At 27.2% G+C, this 19072-nt stretch overlaps 1 protein-coding gene across 2 annotated transcripts in view; it reads right to left on the bottom strand.

Annotated features, from left to right (window-relative positions):
• Positions 1-2535: 2535 nt before the first annotated feature.
• The window catches only part of LOC101240725 (arrestin domain-containing protein 3), a 45794-nt gene continuing 29257 nt past the window's right edge, over positions 2536-19072 (bottom strand). For both annotated transcript variants that reach the window (XM_065800406.1, XM_065800405.1), the window contains exons 5-8: positions 15273-15446; positions 13342-13611; positions 3231-3379; positions 2536-3159 (exon numbers count right to left, since the gene is read on the bottom strand). In XM_065800406.1, coding sequence (XP_065656478.1) covers positions 3043-3159; positions 3231-3379; positions 13342-13611; positions 15273-15446 — 710 coding nt within the window. In that variant the 3' untranslated portion in view covers positions 2536-3042. The remainder of the gene's footprint in view (positions 3160-3230; positions 3380-13341; positions 13612-15272; positions 15447-19072) is intronic.

Genomic DNA, 19072 nt, shown 5'->3' with positions numbered 1-19072 from the left:
GTTATTACTTTTTTGTTTTTAGGAGGAGTTTTTGGAATACAAACAAATTGTGCTAAGTGATCTAAAATTGATATTGTGAGGTTGCCAGACATTAAATTAGGAGTTTGAAAATTTAAAAAGATGTTATCAATAATTGCTTTTGATGTACAAGTTATACGTGTTGGATGAATTATTGTAGGGAAAAATGAGTAAGAACATAATGAGTCAAGGTAATCAGAGATAATGTTGGATTCATTGTAATTTAGTAGGTCCATATTAAAGTCACCCATTAGTACAACCTGTTTATTTTCAGAACATAGTTTTTCAAGTAAAGGGTTAAAATGATCGGAAATGAATTCCTTAGGATTTAACCAAGGGTGTCGGTATATACAGCCAATGATGATATTTTTTATAAAAGGATTGACAATCTCAACAAAGACAGATTCCAAATACTTTGGGATGTAAATTATAAGATCTTGTCGAACACCGTCGTTTATGTTGGATTGCAAGTATAGAAGAGCACCTCCTTTTTTGGCTTCAGTTGGACAATGTTCGATAGTATAGCCATTTATATCTATATCAGTTATGTTAGAATCATCAATGTGTAATTTAGATTCTGAAATACCAAACACAATAGGGAGAGAAGTAAGTGAACTTATGAGACTGCAAAGATCATCAATATGAAAGTGTAAAGATCCAATGTTTAGATAAAGGTACAATTCAGAATTTGATTTTATAGTTTTATTAAAATCAAGAATATCATAATATTTGCAGTTAGTATTCGTGTTAGAGATTTTATTTAAATCCTTAAATAAATTTTTGAAATGTATCGGACTTTCCAAAGAATTTAATATATTAGTTGGAAGAGTCTGACATGAAAAAGTCAAAGATCAGGCAAAAAAAAGGCTTAAATACACTTTATTTACCAGACTCAGCTGTATTGGCAGCAAAAAAATGTTGTTACCCTCCAGACGACACCTTAAATTTTACCGAAATTAAAGCTGAGGTACAGTTGCAAGTTTAATTAGACCACACTGTACAACGTGTTTTACTGATGAACCAAGGCAATATTACATATAAGAGTGATTCAGAAATATTGAATATGACTTTGATTTGTAAGTGGGGCTTTGACGGAACATCCGGACAAAGCATTTATAAAATGACTTTTGAAGATCCGAATATATCAGATGCAAATTTATTTTTTACTTCGCTTATTCCATTGCAACTTGTAGGTTTTAATCAAGAAACGGAAGAAGAAAAATCTCTTATGGAGTAATCCGAAGCCATCTTCAACCCTCTTTTGCAGACTTCTGAAATTACAATTTACAAAGGAAACCGAGGAAACTATTTTAAATGAGAAAACGCATTTTGACAAACAGATCGAAAAACTCCAATCATTAAAAACAACCATTCATATAAAAAATGTTTTCATTCAATACAGTTTAAGTATAACCATGTTAGATTATAAAGTATGCAATGCTATCGCCAACACAAAATCTGCGCAACAGTGTTATCTCTGCCAGGCAACTTCCAAGCAATTTAATAACATTGATGAAGTTTTGAAAAGACCGGTAACCACTGATTATCTACAGTACGGACTGTCAATTCTACACCGAATTCGATGTATAATACTGTATTCATTTGGGATACAAAAAAAAATACGAAAAAATGGCAAGCGCGTAAAGAAGAAGACAAACAGGAAAAAGCAACAATGAAAGCTAGCATCCGAAAAGGTTTCAAACAGCAACTTGGAATTTTAGTCGACATGTCAAAGCAAGGGTTGGGCAGCACGAACGACTAATACACCGCTCGACGTTTCTGTGACACTCAAACATCATTCTTGATAATTGGTGTTTCCGAATAACTAATCAACCGTTTTCATATAATTTTGCAAACAATTTCGAGTGGACATGAAATCGACGTTGAAAAGTTTCGAGGTTACGCCTTAGCAACTGCAAGACACTTTATCAAAGAATATCCCTGGTACAACATGCCAACATCAGAACATAGATTGCTGATCCACGGACCAGACATTATTTCTTCGGCCATTTTACCCATTTTTTAACATTTATGCACACATTGGATCCACCATTTTGTTTTTTAATTTTTTTATTGTCAAATTCTTAATTTATGGCCTGAAAGAACCCTTATAACCCATTTATGAACAATTTAAACAATTTTTTAACATATATGTCCACCATATTGTTTTTCTTTTTTTTTCCAGCGAATTCTTAATTAGTAACCTCAAAACATATTTGCCATGAAATTTCAGGCAAATAATTCAACGTGTTCATATTTTGACTAGCTTTTTAGATATCTGACCCACTGGGCAGTGTACCAACATTGCAACAGGTTGGATACAGGTAGTCAATTTTAAAGAATTATTAATTATCAAAAATCTAAATAGCTTTTATTTTAATTAATGACAAAAATTGCAGAATGTTATGAAAAACTGAATGTTATGATCTTGACGCCCAGGTTTTTAAACAAAAAAAAAAAAGTCGCTTTAGGAGCTTCTGGTACAAGTCTACAAAATATGTTGAAAATAAAAACAAATTTTTATTCAACTTAAGTTTTATAGTAAAACAAAAAATTATTGCTTGAAAAACATTCAAAAAATACAGTAGAAATATGAACAAAAATATTTAAATAATTTATAAATAATAAAAAAAAATAGAAAAGAAAATGAAAAATACAAATTTGTAAAACATATAGTTTTTCGAAAAAACAAAACAAAACAAAATGCATATGACGGGTTTCTGAAACAAACGATTCAAGTGTATATATGCAAGAAATGTCAAATATTTCTAGATCCTTATAAATAAATTTATTATGAATTATTGAAGTTTTTTTTTTCTCAAGAAAAGTTAAAATAAAATAAAATTTACCAATGCATACATAATAATGCAGTTAGATCTTTCTCGCATATATAGATTCAATTAAAAAAAAAAAAAAATTGTTTGAATATTCGCTCAAGAAGTCGTAATATGCTTTTCACATTGATTTCTGTGCAAACGATACTTTAAAACGGTTACTAAGCCAATACACTGTACGATATCATAATTAGTTTGTTGAACCATAGCTCGTAGGAGGGGGTTGAGATAATAACATTGGATTCACTGGTTGCTGTTCAACAACTGGAGAAAGCTGATTAGTAACTGGTAAACCATTTATTTGTGGCTGAAACAATGAAGTTAATTAGTAACGAGTTTTAAATAAATAAATAAAAAAAAGAAGTAAATAATTCAAACCTGTTGCATATTATTAAACGCATAAACTGGTATGAAATTCAAGTCACCAAAAGTCTTGGCATCATTTTCATCACTTATATTTGTTGCAGTAGCTCCAACCATAGGAACATATAAGGGTGGACTCATCAGTGGGTAACCCATAAAACCATCTAATAATACAAAATAATTTTAAATTTATTTGAAATAACTTATTTCAAGCTTTTATAATAAATACATATTATGAAAAACATCGCTTATTGATTTAAAAACTTAATAGCTAAACTTTTTTGACTGTGCCAGGGATAGCTCCTTTACTTATTTTGATCGCGAATTACTTTTAGGTGTAAATTACTTTACATAACTCATATTAAAATATTTAGTTTTTATACATTTAAAAGTAATTCATTTTTTTTTTTACATAAAATTATATAACATGTAAAACTTAATTACTTAAGTTTAGTTTTTAAAATAAAAAACTAAAAAAAGTAATTTACATTAAAAGACTTTTACTTGCAAATCTACTTTTAATGGTAAGTCGTGTACGTAATTTACTTTGAAAAGTTGTTTTGTTTTTAATTATGTAAGAAATTTACATTGAAATGTGATTTATTTTTTATATGTAAAAAAAGTTATTTATAAAGTAATCTTACATAAATATAATATTTAAAACACCTAGCACTTACTTTACAAAGTAAAGTAAAAATACATCATAAAAACAAATTACTTTTATGTGTAAAAGTAATTAATTAGCAAAGACAACTTACATAAAAGTAAATTGAAAAAAATTGTTATAATTACATATAAAAGTACTTTGTCTTTGAAATTGTATACTTTACTTTGTAAGTAAAACGTAAGTTACAATATTTACTTCCTCAAAGAACAGCCATTTCATGTTGATTTAACATAAATTTTGAGATAGATAGCGTTTTCAAAACCGTTGCTTGTTTGCGAGCACTTCTGGGTAATACTTCAAGTATTTCTTTGACGTATGTGGGCAGTGTTTGTGGTGGGGGATTGTGAAGGGATTTCTTTTCACGTATATCTTGAACGGTGATTCTATTAAAATTGGGGTAAATATAGTCAACATATAGCGGATAAACCAGTAGCATAGAGACGGTATACCAGTAATCTTAACTGTATACCATTTCCTTACCATCTTATCTGAAAAAAAATGGTAAGGAGAGCTGGACAATCTTTTACTAAAGGTACTAAAGTACTTTTACTAAAGATGGGGGTACCCCAATAATCTTCTTTTTTTAGTGTTGGTTTTCAACCTGAATAAGTAATATTGGAAAATAAAATAGTATTTAATTAAATAGCACTTTAGAATTAACTTAAAATTTTTTATTAAGCATTAACTTGAAACTACAAGTTGTTTGTCGATTATCAGTTGTCCCAGGATCTTGCAATTTTCACTTTTAGACTAGCTAATGCTCTGAAACTTTTAGCGTTTGTGTAACTTTCAGCATTTGTGAAACTTTCAGCGTTTGTGTAACTTTTATAAACGTGCATGTTAGAATTGTTTTCAGAGCCAATTCAAATGAGGAACTCCACATTTTTGAATCTTTTTTTTTTTAAACTAATTTTCCTTTTTCATTCAAACTTGTTCTCTGAAACTTTTAGCATTTGTGTAGTCCCGATGATGTTAAATTGGTTTCTTGGGCAAGGGGGGCCGTGCCCAAACATTTTTCTCAAACATTTTTTCTTTTTTTAAAGTTGGTTTATTACTTTTTAGAAAGAAAGACTTTTTACAAAATAGCTTTGAAAAGACATTTTTTTGATTTACTTGTTTTAGTATTAAAGTTTTTTAGTAGTAAAATCTGGAGATGCAACTTATATAATGGGTATAGCAAATTACAGACCTATTTTAATACTACTATGCTTCTAAAAAATATTAAAAAATATTATGCATAAAAGACTGTACTATTTCTTAGATTGACACACTCCATAATAAACAATTTGGATTCAGAAAAGGTCACTCTACTGATCAGGTGATTGTTCATCTTGTTCATGATATTCTTAAATCTTTAGATGAAAATAAATATGCTTTAGGCATATTTACTTTTATCAAAGATTCCATTAAAATTTCCAAATCTTTGTATTAACAATTACAAAATAAAAAGAGAAGTATCATTAAAATTTCTAGGTGTACTGCTTGGGACGACTGAATAAGCACGAATTTCATAAGCGTGAATGGCGTTAGTACGAACAGGCATAAGTGCGAACCAGCATAAGTGCAAAGCAGTTACAAAAACTGGCACAAGTGCAAATTGGCATAAATGCGAATTGACATAAGTGCGGCGAACAAATTTGCCAACATTGGCATAAGTTGTATTGTGCGAATTGGGACAAGTGCGAACTGGCATAAGCGCGAAGCAGTTACAGAAGCTGGTATAACTGCGAAGCAGTTGCAAAAACTGGCATAAGAGCGAATTGGCATAAATTCGAACTGGCATAAATGAGCCAAATAAATTTTCAAATATTGGCATAAATGCAAAATACCAATTTGCACTCCCCACAAAAAAAAAGTATTAATTTTTTTGTGGGGAGAGTTAGGCTATTGCCCCTGATAAAAATTTACTGTAAAGAAGCTGGGCATATTTGTAGCTATGCTGCTGCTTTTATTCAGTGTGGTCGTTGTTAACAACCACTCTAACCAAAATGATTAATTAAAGACTTTTTTGTTTATTTATTAAGAACTATTCATAAAACTGTTGTCTGGAATAAACTAATATCAATTAGTCTTTTCCAGACAACAATTATAACAGTTAGTCATTTCTAGAAATAATTTTAGTTTCGATTAGATTGGTTTTTAACAACAACCACACTGAATAAAAGTAGCAAAAATACAAAACTAAATTAAAATTACAAAATGCAGAGCAATTTCCAAAGCAAGAAAAATAAACCAGACAGTCTTTTAAAACAAACTGGAAATTAAATTTTCACACTTTTAAATAACTGATATAAATAACATTAAGATTAATTTTATTTTCAAAAGAAAATTTAAAGTTAAAAAAGTGAAAAAATTAACTTAAAAAAAAATTTTGATAACCGCAACAGCTGCTTATTTTAATGTAATTAATGCGAATGCAGTAATTAATGCGAATGCAGTAATTAATGCGAATGCAGTAATTAATGCGAATGCAGTAATTAATGCGAATGCAGTAATCAATGCGAATGCAGTAATTAATGCGAATGCAGTAATTAATGCGAATGCAGTAGAATGAGTTAAAAAAAAAATTTTTAATTTAAAATTATACGGTCGATTATAAAGAAAAGTTTTTTATATAATTAAATAATATCAAGTTAATATTTTTTTCAGTAAATTTTTATTACTTTTTGTATTTTGAATTTTTAAAAATTAAAAGTAAAAAAAATTAATAAAAATACAAATCACAATATTTAAACAACTAGATTTTAATAAAATATTTAAAACCAAGCCTGTAGTAAGCTTTTTTTGTTTGCTTGAGAAATTAACTTTATATAACAACACAGAGCAAACTCTAAACATTTATATGTTCATGTTTATGTAAAACAAAAGCTTTGCAAAAATATTACAATAATCAGATTCTGTCAACAAAAAAACCATAGAATTTTTACATCCCTCATATGCCATTAACATGGCAGCAGCAAGTTTATAAAACATTTTTTTGTAATATAAACTAAATTTAACTTCATTGACAAGTGTCATGTAATAATCTCTTGGCCAAAAATTATGGCTATATAAATTTTGAACCCAATTATTTAGGGGATTTAAAATAATATTTTTAATTAAGTTTTAAGTTTGTTTGAAAATCTAATTCTGTTTCTCATTCAAAAGTTCGGAGCAAAAATCAATATAATCCTTTTTTCAAAAAAATTGAGCTTTTATAAGTGACCTTTAGTCTATTAAGTCATTCGTATTTTGAAAAGGATATTTCAAAATGATATGATTTTTCTTTTTTCATTGATTGGGGACATTTTTTAATTCAGTGGCAGATTTTTTATTTTTATAATTTTTCTTCTTCTAAATTTGCTGTTAAAAAATTAGAAATTTTTTTTTTTTAAATATGGAAATGGCAAGAACAAAAATATTCTCATCGCCATGTCCCAAATTATCCTTAAATAGTATAGTCATTAAAAACTTGTCATTTAAAATTGATGTTTAGTGTAGTGGAGGTTGGTGTGTAGGAAAAGGAGGGGGGGGAGGGGTTTGCAAGAGGAATCAGTACAAGATTTAATTTTAAGGTACATAACCACATGGAAATTTTTTTTTGAGGATTATAATTATGGCAAACATTTTATTCGTGATTATATGTGTCTTTCTGAATTTTGAGATTACTAAGTTTATTTTAGTTCACAATTATAACTTTGTATCTTTTGGAAATATTCCTAAAAAATTAATATATAAGTAGCTGAAATACTAAAGGGCTTTTAAATTGGTTCTTTACTTGCAGAAAAATCTTTTTCTAAAATAACATACTAAAACAGGAGAAAATTGAATGAATAACAGAATTTTAAAATAATTATATTTTTTAGACATAAAAACAATGGTGTTATAAAAAGTGATATTTATGAAAATATACATTAAACAAAATAAACAATTTAATTTTAAATTGATTTAAATACGAGTGGTATTGAATGATATTATACATCAAAAGCAATTCAAAAAGGTTTTATATCTTTATATTTAAGGTTTGATCACCAAACAATTAGAATTTCTTAATCAACAACCTCTTCGACTAATAGTATTATTATATAGTTACTTACAAGTGAGGTTTTCTGAAAACCTTTTAATGTGTTGTTGAAAACCATATTAAACCCATTTAAAAAATTTATGGATAACCAATAATATAATGTCTACTTGCATAAATTTTGAGATGTAATATAAATATAATTATGAAAAAGCAATGGTTTTGGTTAAAATAAATACTAACAGCAAATTAACTCTCATGTATAAAATAAACCATCACAAAACAATTCTTATTTAATATTACAATGGAATTGAACCTGGGTACGTTAAATCTAATAAAGTTAGCATAATTTATATATTTAATAGCACATCTGTTTTAGTATATATACAATGTAACACTTTTTTGACAGTGTCTTATTTCTTTAATATATTATGATATTATATTGTAATATAAGCAAGAACACACTTAAGTGCCAAACTGACGTATGTTCTTGCTTATACCACATTATAGTGTTAAGAAAAATATTGAAACAACCACCTCATTTAGTGAGGGTGTAAACTTTACAGAATCATAACTTTTGAACAATAAAAATTAGTGTATGAATTTAAAACCTGTTGACTTTTAGTGTAAGAAAATAAATAAAAAATTAAAATTACTAAGTCGTTGCCCTCACATTTGGAGTGGGGGTGGTAAATGTTATAGAGTATTTTTGTTTCCAGGCTCCAATCACCAAAATATTTATTTCTTAATCTACATATAAATCTTTGCTGTGCTACAGCTCTGGTTACATTTATATTACACAGTGGTGTAGCAAAATATTTTTGGCCATTAGGCATATGTGGCTAAGGTTCCTAATTTCTGATTATTTGGAATAATAACTTTTCTAAAAAAAACAAAAATTCTTTAAATAAAGTTTGGGGCTCCTAAACCTTGCCATCCTTAGTCTGGTTGCTTGAGGGTCTGTAAATTTTGCTTACACTGACCTTGTGGTAGTTAGGCCACTGATACTACATACAGATAAAAATATTTACATAAATCTATTTACATAAATTCTAAATTTTTCATGCCCATATAAAATACAATAGTTGTTTAGATCAGTGCCGGATTAGGACTTTTAAGTTCTGAGAAAATTCTTGAGCAGGTGGGCACTTTTCATATCAAAGTGGCAGTTCATATCAAAAAAACCTTAAAAAATAAAACATCCTCTTAAAAAGTTTGCGGCTCCTAAATATGCGGGGCTTGGGGTTACAGCTTTCCCTCCTTAGTTTTTAAATAATAAAAACCTTTACGCAAAAAACGTGTAAAAAAGAACTAAAATTATGCCAATTATGTTTTTCCAATAGTCAAACATTTCTGAGTCTTCCATGGGTATTTGTGCTTTCTGCTCACTGCCATGTTTCAGCTTTTTCTAAATTCAAAATCTCTTAAATGGTTGGTCAGTGATTGAATTCTTTGAAATCGTTTGATTCAAAGAATGGTTTTTATAGCAAAAAATATCATGGACCAAAACTAAAGATTTTAAACATGGGCAGAAACCTATTATTGATATTTTTAAACTTTACAAGGTGGAAATACCTAAAATCGCGCAGACCAAATGTTGCCGCAAACTAAATGTTTCAGTTGCATAGCCTCATTTATGCGGCATATTTAGGCAATGTAGAGCTTCTTGTTGACCATTGCGTTCCTTTCAAGCATTTCCCAGTGTATCATGCTTTTTCAGTCCCACCAAACGCAGATCATGGTCTTTTTTGGGTGGAGATCTTGCTTGACTCTCAGCATCAGCATGTCTCCTGGGGTCACCCACTCCTTTCTTTGTTTCATATTGACGTACAGGCACCATTTCTTATTTCCAGTGACAATTTGGTACAAAAAACGCTGTTTATGGCCGCGTGTTGCTTGATGGCGTGCAAGGTGTTGAGCAGCGATTTGAAGACAATTTTCTTTGTTGACTTCGTTAAGCTTGTGAGGCACCCAGGCTCTGAGCTTTTCAGCAAATTACATTGAGTGAAGGTGATTGAGGATTGTCTTACGATCACAGTTCATTTTTTCGGTCAATTCACAACTTGTTTGGCGACCATCTTCCTTCAAAAGTGCCTTGAGGTGTTCCTCATTGAATTCTGTGGGTTGTTCGCTGCGAGGTATGTCTTTGAGGTCAGAGTTGCCGTTTTTGAACAAATGCAAACCATTTCTGTGCATTTTTGCCACCTGAGTATTCCATTTCTAAGGGTGGAAATAGGAAAAACTAAAAATATTCAAAAAAACAAATAACACAGTTCTGTAGAGCAGAAAAGGTACTGTCTAATGAATACAAACACTTTGTTCAACAACAAACAAATCCTTTAAATAATCCTCTTTGAAAAAAACCGAGGAAACTTATTCCCTAACTTAATAAATGTAAATTACAGTATAAGGAACTATTATATTATGTAATGTAATTTTAAATGCAAAATTAAACAGCTTTTTTACGTGATTTACTTTTACATGTAAAAGTAAATTACTTTTTGATGTAATCTACTTTTACATAAATTACTTTCTAAAGTAAAAAAACTAAGAATATAAAGTAAAAGTTATTTCAAAAAAATTAATTATTTATACGGAAATGTAAATTTAATTTGAATATTTAAAGTTATTTATGAAATTTATTTTCATAAAAACTAACTTACTCGTTTAAGTAAAGAAAAAGTAAAAGAGCCATCCCGAGTGACTTATCATTCTTTAGCATTCTGTAAAATATACTTTTTCATAACATAATCATAGCAGAATTCTTAGGTTATCATTTAAACTGAAATACAAATTTATAAAAACACAGACATATTTTATAAGCAAGAACTGCATAAAAACTTTAGAAGGTAAGAAAAATTAATGCCTATTTTTACTCAATGACGATGTTTTAGCAAGTCGCATAAGTCATTTTGATTCTTTAGTAAGTATTTCTCTAGTAATCCCACAGATTAAGGAAAAACTTAATAAAAAAGCAACCAAAGCACTGTGGTGGTGTATTAAGAATAGTGACACTTTTACCACTGTGTTTTATCAGGTTCCTTCATAAGTCAAGACTAGCTGTTTCTTTAATAATGAAAAATGCCACTTTGTCGCCAGCTTGAGCATTAGCCAGTTTGTACCTCTTTGTTTCATAAAGAGAACCCTTGGTTCATCGGTGCATTTCCTAAAGCACAACAAAGTAACTCAACTAGAGTATGGTAAGCATAGAAGGGTATTGGATGTTAAGATCTAAGTATTATTAAAATGGTGGCATACCAATGTGGTCTCAAAGAGTAATAATTAAACAAATAAAAGTGTGAAAACCTCAAAACAAATCACAAGAAAAAAAAAATTTGCTTGGAAAAAAAGAGCAACATTAAAAGATTTCTGGGAAATCAATAGAATTATGTGAAGATGTTTCAAATTTTATTTTAAAACTCCTACAAAATATAAGATACTTATATCTCAATAATACAAGCTGATAAATACCTCTTAAGCTCTAATTAAACTTAATGTCATTGATGTATCTTGGATAACTTCAAGTAAAATGAAATAATGCATTTTAACTTAGCACCTTCAAAACATAATATAATCAAACATAAAGTGTGTAACAGGATAAAATTTAATATAAGGAAAAAGTGTATTCTAATCTAAAATAAATTTTAAGGTAGGTTTGATATGGACCACTTTATGATAAAAAAAAGCCTTCATATTCAAATTTTCATATTTAGGTTTTATTAAAGTCACTCTTTATGTTTTAGACTAAAGAGCTTCAAATTTAATAAGATTTCTATGTTGCTCTCTGCAGTTAATAAATATAGAAAATATATTTAATGCAAGCACATTAACGAGTGCTTTGATATTATTTAATTTCGTGTAATTTTTATATCTTTGATTTTAATTCAGCAATTATGTCAAAAGCTAAAAGTAGGCATTCGTCCATCACTAATATTTCTGAGATTATTGGACCTATATTTATCTGGATGAAAAATAAGTTATTGGTAGAATGAGTTCTATATAAAAAGTTAGGTGTTTATGCTATATTTGTAACAGTATATCTAAAAAGGAAATCAAGAAGAAACATTGAATATTCACATCAAACATGTCAATCATATAGTAATAGCATAAAGTAATTATATGATTATATATTGCTTTATTTATTTGTTATATGGTTATATAATGCAGCAAATACTCAGATGATGAGTTAATAAAAATATATATAAATTAGTTTTATTTTATAGGTTTGGGATTTCATCTGCCACAAGTGCTGCAATTTTATACAAGTTATCTGCAAGATTTAATTAAAGAAGCAGAACTTCTTACTGCTAATTCCTCTGGCTCATGATCCTTCAAGATCAAGAACAAGAGCAAAGAACATAGTCATGGCGATTGCAAAGAAAAAAAGATAACTTAAAAGTTTCAAATACAAATAATATTGCTAATTACTTTGATGGAAGAAAATATTCAATAAGAATAATGATAAATGTTTCAAATGAACAGTTAAATCCTATTATTATCAAAAAGCAACAGATTACCATGACTATAGAACCTGGTGGTCAATACCTTGGTCATTTTAGTGTACCTATTTATACTGATACCAGCTAAAAAGATTGCAAAAGTGTTCATTTGTTGCTGCAATAATATAATCTTACAGTGTCATATTTAGTTCTTTGAGCAGATCGTAAAGCAAATAATACAGACTGGAAAATTGGTATCTAATAGAGAGAATTGACGGACCAACACTGGATTTTTAGGTTTCTCCCTGATATCAATATGATAGAGTATAATTCTCAATTCAATGTTTTTGGAGATATAGATAACTTGTTTGGAGAAATAGTTGACATTCCAGAAACAATGAATAATCAATGGTTGGGCTTAGACCAAAAACAATCCTACAAACTATGTAAAGCAGTAAGGATAGTACATAACTTGAAATTTTGGTACATTACTTGAAAAAAATTTCCTCATATGTAAGTGGAAAATTATAACAGTACTGATTAATGAATTTTTCATGAAAAATCAAAAACTTCATATACAACCCTTGAAATTAGGAAAAATGAGGTTCACAATAATTTGCCGACATCAATCTTTTAAAGGTCAGCAAAAAAAAGTTGATAATAGGTCTCACCATAAAGCATAGAAACAAGGTTCACAATTTTTTGTCGGCCTCAAACACTTTTAGGCCGGCAATTCTGAGAGTTGCATATATATATATATATATATATATATATATATATATATATATATATATATATATATATATATATATATACACACACATGCATACATATTTTACACGGGTGCTGCATTTAATTATTACAATTTACACTAAATTGTTAACTAGAGAGTATATTAAATATAGGTTTATTCTATATTTTATATACTTCCTTTGTAATACAATGTTTATCAAGTTGTTTAGCAAGTTTTACACAATGATCTTTTACACTATGAAAAAAAAAGATAATTGAAAAACTAACTTGGTGTTTGACTTTGAAGTTCAGGATATGGTTGAAATTGATTAGGTTGAAAACTAGCACCAGGTTGGCAGTACGTTGAAAAATGTGGCACTGTACCCATAATAATCTGCATTCTTACAGTTGGGTCAAATCCCCAAGAAACATCAATTTCAACACATAATTCATACCAGACTTTGATAACACTAGATGTAAAAATCGTTGGGCATGTTGCAGGAATTAAAAAAGGCTGATTTAGCCAGGAATCAGACTTACCTTTTGGTATTTGCGGACCTAAATTTAAAAAATATTTAAACAAACTACATGAACGCAGAGTTTAAACTAGTTCTTAAATAACTTAGAAGTCCAGATTCTAGATTTCAACTTTTTAAGAGTCCAGGGCCCCATAGTACCAAAAAATTAATAACCCTACATTATGGTTCTTGCAGCTACAAGTTTTTTTTTTATCTGATGATGCATACCATTAAAATATTTTATGATTAAGGATATCTTTTAAAAAATCACTAGTTTATAATCATTTCAAATAATCGTAACAATCTATTATTACTATTTATTTATCTATATTTACTATTTTTGTTAATTATTAAAGTATAAATTAATAAAGACTATTTAAGTGCATTTATTATATTAACTATTTAAGTTTATTATTTAAATAATAATTAATGACTAATGCATAGACAAAAATATTATTTTTTTGTTACAGAATTTTTTAAAAGGTTTTACTAATTTTCATGTCTAGAATCTTCAAGATGAAAATAAAAATATTTATAACTTTATTCAGAATAAAGAATTATATCTTATAATTAAGAATTATATCTTATAATTAATTATATCTAATAATTAATATCTATAATAATATTTAATAATATCTAAGAATTATATCTTGTAATTAATTATATCTTATAATTAAGTTTATTATCTAAATAATAATTAATGACTAATGCATAAACAAAAATATTATTTTTTTGTTACAGAATTTTTTTAAATGATTTAAAAGGTTTTACTAATTTTCATGTCTAGAATCTTCAAGATGGAAATAAAAATATTTATAACTTTATTCAGAATAAAGAATTATATCTTATAATTAAGAATTATATCTTATAATTAATTATATCTAATAATTAATATCTATAATAATATTTAATAATATCTAAGAATTATATCTTGTAATTAATTATATCTTATAATTAAGTTTATTATCTAAATAATAATTAATGACTAATGCATACACAAAAATATTATTTTTTTGTTACAGAATTTTTTTAAATGATTTAAAAGGTTTTACTAATTTTCATGTCTAGAATCTTCAAGATGGAAAAAAAATATTTATAACTATATTCAGAATAAAGAATTATATCTTATAATTTTTATCACAGCTTCAATAACTAATACAACTAATATTTTTATTCATGTAATTTTTGCATTAGTTTAAATATTTTATAGATTTAAAAAAAATATTTTTAAAATTAAAAAAAAAAAAACGAAATAAAAAGATATAAAAGTTTTGTTTTATAAAGCATTGTGAATTAAAATTCATTGGATAAAAATTTCAAAGAAAAAATGTCAAAACTACACTAACACTGCTACATTAACCATTAAGAAAAATGCCAAAACTGCTGAAGTAACCATTAAGAAAAATGTAGAGACTGCTGCACTAACCTTGAAGAAAAACGTAGACTGTTACACTAACCTTTAAAAAAAAATGTCAAAACTGCTGCACTAAACTAACAAACTAAACTTTTATACAAAGACCACAAACTTTTGAAATAATTTGGTAACAATATTTTTATATTTAAAATTTTTTGATACTACAAACACATTTCACTGAATTTGAAAAATTTTAAAAATTGAAACTTGACATACTATTCTTGGAGTGCAAATTGAAATCATATGGTAAAAATTTATGATTTAATTGTAAGTATAGCATCCTCTACCTTGAATTTCAGCAATTTTTTCAGAACAACATTTTCTTTTATGGCTAGCAATGTATTCTATATGCTTGTAGAGTTGAGCTTTCATTCCAGCCATGTTACGAGTAGTGTTGTTTAGAGCCTCAGCAGTTATTAATATAAGTTCACCTGGACAATAAGCGCTTCGATCAATGCTTGCTGAAAGAAAATAATATCATTTAAATACTCTGTGTCAAATGATAAAGTCTTGTAATGAGAGGAAAATAAAATAAAATAAAATTAAAAAATTAAAAAAAGTATAATATGACAAGTTAAAAATGTCTAAAAGATACTACTAACACAATTTAGTAGGGGAGGGTACAGCTATAAATTATTTAACAGTTATTTACAACTTTTATTGTTACTTCGTACTCTCCACCCAATAAAAAAATTCTTTTAAGATGCATTTGACTCTCTGTCCTCAAGAATTGATATTTATCATTATGATTGGTTGAAATTTGGATAATTTTAAATTGTGTTTCCTCAAAATCCACTTAAAAATTCTTTTTAATTTTTTTATGATGCTTACATAATTAGATTTTTGTGTAGTTTTGTTTATATCTGATTAGTTTTTGCAATATTGAGCAAAATGTCTGAAAATCATAAAATATTTTGAAATTTAATTTGACTAGATGGAGCTGAAATTTAATATGCTAGAATCTATTTTGTCATATCAAGATTTATATAATGAATCTTTTCAATTTTACATAATATTAAGATTTATATAATGAATTTTTTTAATTTTACATAATATTAGGATTTATACAATATTAAGAAAAGAGAATGATACTTTTGCATTCTCATTGAACAAATGGAAAACATTGCAATTGTATCTTGATTCAATGTGATAGTAACAAGCAACCAAAAATTTACAAACAGAACAGTAAACTTAAGACCAATACCTACCAAATTTGTAATAATTACAAAAATGACCTAGAAAAAATAAAATGGTAAACGTATATAGTTAAGATAAGAGAAAAAAAGATTGGAAAGACCATAAGATTTTTAATAAATCTGTATTTTGTGCTGTTTTATTTCTTGATCCAAGGTTATATTGAATATAACATTATACTATATATAACATTATATTGTATATAACATTATATTGTATATAACATTATATTGTATATAACATTATATTGTATATAACATTTATATCGAGAAATATCATATGTACCATAGGTATTGGTATTGTATAGGTATAGGTATTGTAAATTAAACAAAACTAAAAAAAAAAGACATCTCATCTAGAAAGATAAGGCCTAAAGCTGAAAAAAGGAAACTTACTTCGAAAGTTTTCTGTTTCAATTTCAAAAACTCGCAGAGTTTTAGAAACTGAAACAGAAGTCAATATTGCCGCAGATCAAGATACAGAAGTTGCAAATGGAAAAAGCCAAATTTATCTACAAACAAACTAAAGATAATCCAATAACACAAATTATTGAAAAATAAGTTGAATGCTTTTTTCATGATTACAAAAAGGATCAGTCTATTGAATTAAATATGGGATTGTTATAATGGTGGGAGAATCAGAAATTAATTCATTCACTTTGATATTAAATGACACAAGTTACTCTATTTGTACCATCAACTCAAGTATCAGTTAAAAATTTATTCAGTTCTTTAGGATTCAAAAAAAATCTTCTTATACGTGTAAGTAATGAAAAGCATGTTTTCTTATGTTAATAAGAATGAATATTTACCCAAAGAGCTATAAAATAAAAAAAAACATATATCTGAAATGAAAAAAACACTCATAATAAAATGTAATACAATGTTTCTGTATGTATTATAAGATTGTTTATTTAAAATTAACAACTTAGGAAGCATAAAAACGATTTGTGCTTATAATTTTTTTTCTTTACAATTTGACCACAGCTATTTTGATGTTTTAACAATAAAAATGCAATAAAAAAAATGTTAATCTTTTCATTTTGCTATAGGAGTTTTAGAGTCTGTTCTTCAGAACCTCTTATCGATTATCTAATTCAAGGCAGGCGTTATCAAATCCCTGCAAAATAGATTTCAAAAGAAGCAAATATTTTGTGTAAATTTCAAAGGGTACATTACCTGCTTAGAAATTAAAGTAAAGAATTATTCCAAAAAGCTAAAAGTGGAATAAACCAAAAAATAAGTTTTGCTTTGAAAACTCTTTTTGAACATATTTTAAAATTTTATCTTGTTATTCATTTTTTAGCAAAATCTAGAAAATATTTTGAAAACTTGAGCTTGGAAATATTTACTTATTCATTAGGAATTATTTTTAAATCAAAGAAAGTAATTAATTCAAAACTTTATCACAAGAATTTTCCCAAAATATATCTTATGATGATGCATTATTTATCATATGAAATTGGAAAGAAACATTAGGCTATATATACATTTATATATATATTTTTTGTTATTCACCTTCTCAAGGCCGAGAAGGCCATTACAGATGAAGAGGCTACTTAATAGTGGTTATAACTCTCTCTCAACTCTATAACTCTGAAACACAAACCTTGACATACAAGGCTGTTGCGCGAAGAAACAAGTTGAGCGCGGTACTACCAGAGACGTGGTGAGGATTGAACTTGGAACCTCTCACTTATGAGGCAAGTGCTTTATGACTACTTTATGTCTACAAGTACTTTATGACTACATATATATATATATATATATATATATATATATATATATATATATATATATATATATATATATATATATATATATATATATATATTGAATAAATCAATCTGGCATTTTCAGCACTATTCCTTTTTACATATGTCCTATTTGTTTCGATTTAGTTCCTTTTAAACAAAAATTTTCAAAAAACAATTTTAATCAATTTTTTTCGAAATAACTATACTTTTCAAAGAATTTTTTTTCAAAACAGTCACGCTTTCCCATTTGTTAGAATCATTAATTAAAAAAAAGTAGAAGCTAAAATGTCAATAATTAACCAGAATAATTAACCAGAATTGTAAACCAGAGCAAAATCAGTAAAAAAAGTTTAACTGCAAGAAAAAATATAAAATATATTCTTCTCAGAGGCGTGGTGGCCCCAGAAGCCAAGCGGGATTCCCGCATGGGCTTTTCACTTTTTCATCTAAATATGGGCCTTTTGGCAAATTTTAATTTTTTCTACATTTTAAAGAAATTCCAGAATCATTTAAAATATTTATGTTAGCACAAATTAAATTTTATTAATCACTTGATTTTTAACTTGATTTCAACTTTGAGCGCAATTATATTAGTATTTTGCATAATAATAATATTGCTCTGAAAACAAAGTAGATGTTTTAAAACGTATTATGATATATTTTTCATGAGAAAAATAATGAACCCATAAACGATTTTTAACGATCGTAATGTTGACAAAATCAATTTAAGAAAGTCCGCAGACCCAGCAATAATAATATCTATTATTATTGTTGGACTTAAATTAACTTAATTTAAAAATTTAACCCCAAAACATTTTTCTTAAATGAGTTATATCGCAATACAATTACTATAAAGTAATTGTATTGCGTTTTAATTCATTTAAGAAAAATATTTTGGTGTTAAATTTTAAATTAAGTTTTATATAAATAAGGATCGAACTCATGTTTTGCATTTTTGTAAACTTTCGAAACTGATATAAACTTCTTTAATAATAAATAAAGTTTTTTATTTTTATACAGTTTATATTATTGTATGTAGATAAAGAAATCACTCTGTAATATCCTGTCCTCAGACAGATTTAAAAAAGGATGATGAACTGCTAAATGAAACTACATTATAAAAACTTTTATGTTTAA

The sequence above is a fragment of the Hydra vulgaris genome, chromosome 06 (genome assembly GCF_038396675.1).
Source record: "Hydra vulgaris chromosome 06, alternate assembly HydraT2T_AEP".
Taxonomy (NCBI): Eukaryota; Metazoa; Cnidaria; class Hydrozoa; order Anthoathecata; family Hydridae; genus Hydra; species Hydra vulgaris.
Note: the sequence above shows the minus strand (reverse complement) of the source record. Positions and strands in the feature narration are given on the sequence as shown.